The 8,533-nt window shown below is 53.2% G+C and overlaps 1 protein-coding gene across 2 annotated transcripts in view; it reads left to right on the forward strand.

The window, feature by feature from the left end:
- Window positions 1–347: 347 nt before the first annotated feature.
- HSPA12B (heat shock protein family A (Hsp70) member 12B) overlaps window positions 348–8,533 on the forward strand; it is an 18,976-nt gene continuing 10,790 nt past the window's right edge. The window contains exons 1-3 of one of the 2 annotated variants that reach the window (XM_004697862.2): window positions 348–632; window positions 6,046–6,105; window positions 8,423–8,520. In XM_004697862.2, the coding sequence (XP_004697919.2) occupies window positions 581–632; window positions 6,046–6,105; window positions 8,423–8,520 (210 nt within the window). In that variant the 5' untranslated portion in view covers window positions 348–580. Of the gene's footprint in view, window positions 633–3,398; window positions 3,419–6,045; window positions 6,106–8,422; window positions 8,521–8,533 lie in introns of those variants that run through there. The other variant, XM_045295593.1, reaches the window with a different exon arrangement.

The following is an 8,533-nucleotide window of genomic DNA, read 5'->3' on the forward strand; positions in this document are numbered from 1 at the left end:
GGTGAGGTCGGGGTGGGCGGGGGCGGGGGGCCGGGGATCGCTGCTCTGCTGAGCTTCCAGGGAGCTGAGAGGCTGGGGACTGCTGTCTTGGACTGTAGGCTGAAACCCCACCAAAGCCTTCCTGAGCCTGGCGGGGGGCGGATGGGGACAGAGCTCCAAGGTCCTCTCTCCATCGGAGCCACAGGCTCCGGAAGGCGGGGAGGGGCTGTGACCGTGGCTCCCATCTGGGCCTCGGGGGGGGGCCCCATTAACGTTCCCCTCGAGGCCCGGAAAGACTCCTGTGCCCGGAGGTGGGGGTGGGGGCTTCCAAGAGAACTAGTGTGAGCTGGGGCCAGCTCAGGGGAGCCCATCTGTAGAGTGGGGTGCGTAGGCTTCAGGTGGAGTCCTGGAGCTTGGACAGGGCGTCTCGGGGACCCCCTGGAGTCCAGGAAGTGCCGAAGAGGGACCTGGGCCTCGAGGTGTGGTCGAGGTGTGGTCGGCTCTGGTTTCTCTCGGTGAGGTCAGTTTGGTGGTCTAGGTGGGGGAGTCTCGGTTCCGTGTATGTGTGGGAGAGAGAATGGGAGGGCCAGCCGTGTAAAATATGGACTCCCGAGCGAACATACCCGGCGCTGGAGCCCCAGGAGCTGAGAGAGGTAAGGGGGCCTATAGGGCAGGGGATGGGAGGGCCCAGGTTGTTTATGAACTGGCTGCTCCGTGAGAAGGACCCGAGGGGGTAGAGCAGGATGTATGGAAAGGACAGTTGAGGACAGGGAGGGGCCACGGGAGGCCATTTCTGGCACCCCCTGGCCCAGCACAGGAAAGAGACAGCCTCCCCACTCCAGCCTCCTTCCTGGTGGTCCCCTCTCTTTGAAGAGGTCTCTCTCTAGAGAGAGGGTGGGGCAGCCCTCGGGTGCCATTACCGATCTGCCCACGGCCCTGGGTTGGCACAATCTGTGGCTTGGGAGAAATGCCTGTGGCCTCTCTTAGCCCGCTGATAGAATCCTGCTCCCGATGGAATCCTTTTCCACGGAAGGGCTGGCGGGATGCTGAGCCCACAACAGCAGATGGGAGAGACTGGAACCCCAGGGAAAGGACGCCTGCAAAGGGGTTGAGGGGGGTGCGGAGCAAATTTCAGGATGGGCTATCAGCTGACGTAGGCATGTGCAGTGATCAAAAGCCTATCAAAACCACCTACCCCCAGTGCTCTAGGGCTAGGGGGGAGGGAAGGATAAGTACTCAGCCTGAATGCCCCCACCCCAGAAAGACATTCTCAGAGGATTCTCTTCATCAGGCAAAAAGCCCTAGCCTTTGTGAGTCTGGGGGGTGGGCGGGGCAGAGTGGGGGGTGTCACTTTGAGATGGGAGTCTCCATTGGGAACAATGATTCAGGCACACCCTGCCCTGGTGCCCTATAGCTGGTTGATCTCGCCTATTGTGTGAAAGCCAGGCCAGGGGTCAGGGGAAGCTGACGGTTAGAGGTCAGTAATGAGGCCGAGGGTTAAAGATCAGTCCATGGGTGATGCGGGGTCAGTCCATGGGCAGGATCACGGCTCTGTCCGTCTGTGGAAAGGAGAAGGATCCAGCTGAGGGCAGCGTTTGTCCTGTGCTGGTAGCCAGGAAACTGAGATGCTGTCCTAACTGTTCTCTCAACCCCATACCCATCTCTAGTCCTGAATTAAGGGGGCCCTTGGGGTGGGGATCTGCCCCCCACCCTATTTCCAACCTTGGACTCAGCTCAGACCTAGCTTTGGGGAGCTGATGTTTTGATCACAGGGGAGCTGATGTTCTGATCACAGCGGTCAGTTTTCTCCTGGAATGTCTATAGGGGTGTGTATTGGTGGGGGGCATCCCGAGAACATGCAGGGCATGTGTGTATGTGTGTGTCTGCTATCCCCTTCCACCTCCACCTCTCAAGGAATCAGCAAGATCCTCTTCCTTTAACCCTGATGGATACGGGTCTTCTCTCCCTCCCAAGAGAATCAACAGTAAGACCAGAAACTTCCATCAAGAGACTCTTCAAGGTGCACACCGTGAAAGGGAAGAACACTGCTCATATCCAACCAAATCTTTGTCTTTACCAGCCATGTTCCATACCTGGGCTGGCCAGACCTCATAAGCCTCCTGCTTGACCCATTTTAAAAGAAAGGGCCCCAAGGCATACAGAGATGGTGGGATGCATTTAAGCCAGTTGCCAAAACAGGCCAATGTAGAGACTCATTGTATCACCCACCCAATATGACACACAGTTTGAACATGAAGTCCAGCTCAGAATGACAACCGTAAAGTCTTTTTCGCCTCATAATTCTAAACTATTTCTCCTTTAGATACAATAGCCTGGGTCCGGAAAACCTATTCATTCATTAATTCAGTAAAAGCTTTTCCCAGCACTTAGCACAGAGGTTGGCACAAATAAATGTTTTGGTGTTTGCTGAATAATTGTAACAACCTACATATAGAGATGCCAGCTCCTCTCTCATGGCTGCAATACAAGGATACACTGGTAAATGTGTTGTGATCAACACCTCCAAATGGAAACAGCCTGATTTGTAGTGTTTGCCAATTCTCATAGTGTAAATACTTTCGGCAGTCTGGAAATCAAACGACGCATTGCATTGGGCAAATTTGCTGCACAAGACCTCTTTAAAGTCCAGACGAGCCAGGGTGTCCCTTAAAGGACTACGGTATTCCTAACCCAAGTTATGGAATTTTCAGTGGTGCCATATACCTGGCAAAGTTGGGCTCTGAATCAGGAAGACTGAAGAAGGATCAATGCATTTGAATCGTCACGCTGGTGAAAAATATGAAAAGTACCTTGGATTGCCAAAGTCCAGATAAATCTGTCTTGGAAGAAATACAGCCAGACTACTCCTTGGAAGCGAAGATGGCAAGACTTGGTCTCATATAATTTGGACATGTTATCAGAAAAGACTAGCCTCTAGAAAAGGAGAGTTTGGTAATGTAGGGAGTCAGGGATAAAGCAGAAGACCTTCCGTGAGCTGGACTGACGCAGTGACTGCAGTTACGGGCTCAAACCTAACAACTGTGAGGATGGTGCAGGACGGGGCAGTGTGTGCTCCTGTTGGGCATAGGGTCACTGTGGTCGGAACTCACCCGGCGGCACCTAACGACAGATATTTCTACCATCACCAGTGCCATGTCAAGCTAACAATATGATGTCGCTGACAGAGAAGAATGACTTGGGAAGAGGTACACAGAACCGTCTCTCGGGAACTTTTGATTGCCTATCCCTGGTTCCTAAAGTCCCTCCCCACCCCTCAATTTATTTTCCCTTCTCTCAGCATCACCCAACTGAGTTCCCACAATGAGCCTCTGTCGTGCCCAGGATTCTGACTTCCGGACATCCACCTGCGCATCTCCAGTGACAACAGGACTGCGTGTGTCCAAAGAGTCTATGGGTCTGATCATGCAGAATCACAACTGTAAAGGAATCTAGATGTCAGTTCACCATGGGAGTGGGTTTGTGTGGACTGTGTAGGACCAAGGGTGTTTGCATGTGGAGTTTGTGGCCCGGCCCGGACTAATGCTCAGCTCCGTGACTAGGTTCCATTTGCGAAATTCCCTGATCAGGCTACTGGCCGCAGAAAGTGAGTGGGCAGCCCACACCTCTGCTTAGGGGACAGAGCCACTTAGCCCACAGATAAGTTCAATAATAGCCTCTGGGATCTTAAGCCTGGGCCCAAGGTACCCAGCTGAGTAGCACTTGAGACATTTCAGGGTATGAGGATACACCTTAATCCCCGAGCTCTTGTTGATATGTACATTCTGCTCTTGGTCAGGCATTTCTGACAAGCTCCCCGGCGATACCAAGGCAGCTGATCCTGAGTTTGCACTTTGACACTAAAGCTAGGGGGTGGTGATGATTGCTGGTTCTCTGGACTTTACAGACACAAGTTCAAGCTCTGCCCATACTGGGAAACCCTAGAACTTTTATTATTGAACTTAGCTGTGGGCTAAGTGGCTCTGTTCCCCAAGCAGAGGTGTGGGCTGCCCACTCACTTTCTGCGGCCAGTAGCCGGATCATGGAATATTACAAACCCTTCCTCGATTCCTTCAAGCTCCATCTCCCTCCATCTGCGGCCCTCACTTTTGCTCGTGATCTCAGCCAAGTTTCTCAAAAGGCCCACTTCCTTCCCTCACCTCTTGCTCCCTCCTCACCCACTAGCCACCTCCTGCCCCCATCTCACAACGATGCCTGTTGTGGGCCAGGGGGACAACAGGTGTGCTCATTCTTATCCAACTTGACCTGTCAAAGACATCTGGCTTCACACCACGCTCTTTCTTATCTTGACCTTCCTGAAGCCACAGGAAGCATCTTAATCTCTTTGGCCCATCCATCTTCCTCGATCCAGCCCTTAAGCAGAGCTTCTGTTCCCCTCCCATCCCCCACTCCTCTCTCTGCAGCCTCCCAAGACAATGACCTCAACTCAGATTTCTCCTTGACCTCCATCCAGGTCAGATGGCCTCTGGCTACTTGGTGTGTTCCCTTAGCCACACCCCAAACTCTGCCCCTTCCCCTATCAGCCTGCCTTTTCTCCAGTCTTCTCCATGTGCCATCCACCTTGCAGCTTGAGCTAGATGGTGTCGCCTCTGACACCTTCTTCTTCTTAATCCCCCACACCAAATCCAGATGTCTTCCACCAGTCCTGTGGCTTTTACCTTCTGACTCACTCTCAAATGTCTCTCAGGCAGTTTAATGGCAGAATTCTTACCTTCTATCAGGCGCCCTGGGTTATGTGTTGGGCTGCCAACCACAAGGTCAGCAGTTTGAAGCTGCTCTGCAGGAGAAAGATGAGGCTTTCTGCTCCCATAAAGATTTACAACCTCAGCTACCTGAAGGAGCGGTGCTCTACTGTTCTGGAGGGTCATTATATGTATTCACTCAATGCAATGAGTTTGGAGATATATATATATATGACTGGCGTTTGATTTCCATATATATATATATATATATATATATATGACTGGCGTTTGATTTCCTCCCAATGCACCTCAGGTTCAGCTACTAACGATCCATCAGCAGAGGCCTAAGTTGCTAGTTTGGATATATATATATATGACTGGCGTTTGATTTCCTCCCAATGCACCTCAGGTTCAGCTACTAACGATCCATCAGCAGAGGCCTAAGTTGCTAGTTTGGATATATATATATATGACTGGCGTTTGATTTCCTCCCAATGCACCTCAGGTTCAGCTACTAACGATCCATCAGCAGAGGCCTAAGTTGCTAGTTTGGATATATATATATATGACTGGCGTTTGATTTCCTCCCAATGCACCTCAGGTTCAGCTACTAACCATCCATCAGCAGAGGCCTAAGTTGCTATGATACTGAACAGGTTTCAGTGAAACTTCCAGAATAAGATGAACTAGGAAGAAAGGCCTGGTGATGTATTTCCAAAACTCAGTCCAGAACTGGAGACAGTTTCATTCACTACGCAGAGATGACTGCTATGACCTGACTGGGCCCTCTGTTTTTATATTGCTCCCCCGCTACCTGCCTGTAGCCCTCTTCTTATGCAGATGTAGTCACAGGGCCATCACCACTCTGTCACTTAACCCCTTTCAGTATTTACTGTGACCTTTCCTATAAAACCCAGTCTAAACTAGGGTTTCAAGAGCCGGCCCACAGGGGTGCTCCAGACAGGCTTTGCCTGTCTTGCATCCCACTGTGCCCTCCCCTTCCCCAACCTCAATTTGCTTGTAGTCTTAACTGGTTCTCAGGGCATCTGGCTAGGACTGGCCTCCCCCACCAGGCTATGTCTCTCTGAGTGTCCGAGTGGGAGGAGGAGGGCGGAGGGGGGAGCATTGGATGACATGAAGGAGTCACTGTTAATTTTGTTAGACATGATAGTGCTGTTGTGGTTATGGCTTTTTCGGGCTGTTTCTGTTGGAGGGCTTTCTGAAGAATTTATAGGTGAGCCTGCATGGTGCCTGGGATTTGCTTCTAAGAATTCTAGCCCAAAGTAAATATTGAAAGTAAATAAACACTCGGTGAGGGAACAAAGGAACAAATCGATCCCGTCTGTTTGTGGGTTCCTATTCACAGCCGCAGAGGCCGCCAGGATGCTGGCTGTCCCGGAGACAGGCTTGCAGGGACTGTACATTGGTAAGAACCCTGGCCACTCTGCCCTCCCCACCACCCTCCCTCAGCCTGTCCCCATCGGCCTCTCCCGACTCCGGAGGCTCATGCTGTAAGTGTGCGTGTGCAGAGGGAAATCTGTGTGCACAGGTCTGTGTGTGCTCACATGAGGGCATCTGTGCTACCCTCTGTGTGTGTGTGTGCCAAACTTGTGTTTGTGAGTGTGCACAGGGCGGATCTGCATTACCCCCGTGTGTATGAGAGTGTGTGTGTGCACAGGGAGAATCTTTGTTACTCCTGCATGGGTATGGGTGTGTGTGTGTGTGTGCGCGCGCGCGCGCGCGCGCGTAGGCAGGTGGGTCGGTATTACCCCCTGTGTGTATATGAATGTGTGTGTCTGCATCTGTGTGCACAGACTGTGTATGAGTATGGTGGTGTTTTGTCAGGGGCTGTGTACAGAGGACGTGTGCGTGCATTTCTGTCTATCTGCCTGCAGGTCAGCTGTGTACAGGGTCTAGGGTGAGAGCGGGTATATCTGCAAGTGTATGAGTGTGGGTATGGGTATGCCTGCAGTCTGTGTACACAGACTAGAGTGTCTGTGTATAGATGCACAGGGTAGGTTTGTTTGTATTCACAGCACTCTCATGCGTATGTGTAAATATGCATGTGTATACAGGGTCAATGTACACAGGTATGTGTATGTGTGCAAGTGTATGCACACACTCAAGGCAGATCTGTGTTCATAAAACTCCTTGTATATGTGTGTTTGCAGATAGAGTAAGTGTTCACAGAACTGTGTGGATGGGTGTGTTTGGGTAGGGTCTGTGTGTGTATGTGCACGTGAGCGTGCCTGTCTGCCTGCAGGTAAGGTAGGTCTCTGTGTACAGGGCCTTGTGTGACAGTGTGCGTATCTGCAGGTGGGTCTGCGTGCTCAGAATTCAAGGGCCAGTGTGCCTGCCTGTGCCTGGCCTGGGAGCAGACGCTGGGTTCTCTGCAGGAGTGGGAGGGACCTCCTCAGGAAGTCCACTCACAAAGACCTGGTGGGCTGGGCCCTTCCTTCCTGCCTCCCTTCCCAGGCTCAAACCCCCGGCAGTTCAGCCTCTCAAGCTGGAGCTGGTGGCAGGGCCAGAGCCTGCGCTATCTGAGAAAAGGGTGCACTCAGAATGTAGCCTCCATGCCCCTGTCTCTTTGGCACCTCCGACAGACTTCCGCCCTGTCCATTCATTTCCCGCATCACCCTTGTGTCCAGCCCAACATATGTGAGATATGTTCCCAGGGCACCCCTCAGGCCAGTGAGGGCAGGGCTGTGGACAAACTGCTGGCTTTGTTCACAGACCTTCATGCCTGCCCTCACTCCACCGCCCAGGCCCCTTCACACATCCACCACCACCCTGGAACCCCTCACACAGCCCCTAGCCACCAGCCCACAGCCAGGGAGACGCCCAGCCAGTCTCCTGCCCTTAGCCCTGCCCTCCAAGCCAGGTCTGTGACTCCTGGGCCTCTCTTCCACCAAAGGCTCCCCTTGGCTCTGAGCTGCAGGAGGCTCATCCTGGGACAGGAGGCTGAGCCAAATGCTGACTTCAGGCGGTGCTTGTGGGGGGTGGGGACATTAGACTCCCCAGCTCTGTGGACATGCTCAGGCCCTAGTTGGGCGAGGTGCTGCCCTCCCCCATCTTCATTCTCCCCAAGTAGCCAGGTGGACCAATCTGTGGCCTGTGCCAGGATGGGGGAAGGGGTGGCTTCCTCAAGTCCTGATTGGAACCATGTGGCTGGACTTTAGGGGGGAAGGGAGTAGCCCCCTCTCTGATCCACCAGCCCCATCCCTTGCCCATTTGGGTCTGTAGTTCTTCAAAAGCTTCTCCTCGCCCAGGGGGCCTCCAGCACACACCTGCCCCATCACTCCTGTGCCTCCATCTCTCCCCCATCATATATTGTGGTGTCACCCTCCAGGGATGGGCTGCCTCTTGACTGATGACAGACCCCAAGCTCACTGATGAAGCCCATAACTGACCAGACACTGCCCTAGCAAGGCCTCGAGTCTCACCCCCTACACACTTTACACACACACACACACACACACACACACACACACACACACGTTTTCAGCATCTTTATGGGGTCAAGATTCGCAAGTTCATGTCCAGGGTCCCAGCAGTCAGCCGGCTTTGCCACCCACCCCATCTCCCATCTTGTCCTTCCTACCCTTCCCTAGTGCCCCATCACCCAGCAGGGCACCCCTTGCCACTGCCCAACAGAAACTGCTGGGCACTTTCCAGTGCTGAGGCAGGGCCACCAGCCCCCTGCCCTGATGGTACCCAGGTGACCTGCCTTCTCTTCCCTTTAGGCTCCAGCCCAGAACGCTCTCCGGTGCCCAGCCCACCCGGCTCCCCTAGGGCCCAGGAAAGCTGTGGCATTGCCCCCCTCACGCCATCACAGTCTCCAGTAAGCCTGGGCA

Source organism: Echinops telfairi, unplaced genomic scaffold, assembly GCF_000313985.2.
Source record: "Echinops telfairi isolate 266 unplaced genomic scaffold, ASM31398v2 ScPeMD7_5592;HRSCAF=6446, whole genome shotgun sequence".
Taxonomy (NCBI): Eukaryota; Metazoa; Chordata; class Mammalia; order Afrosoricida; family Tenrecidae; genus Echinops; species Echinops telfairi.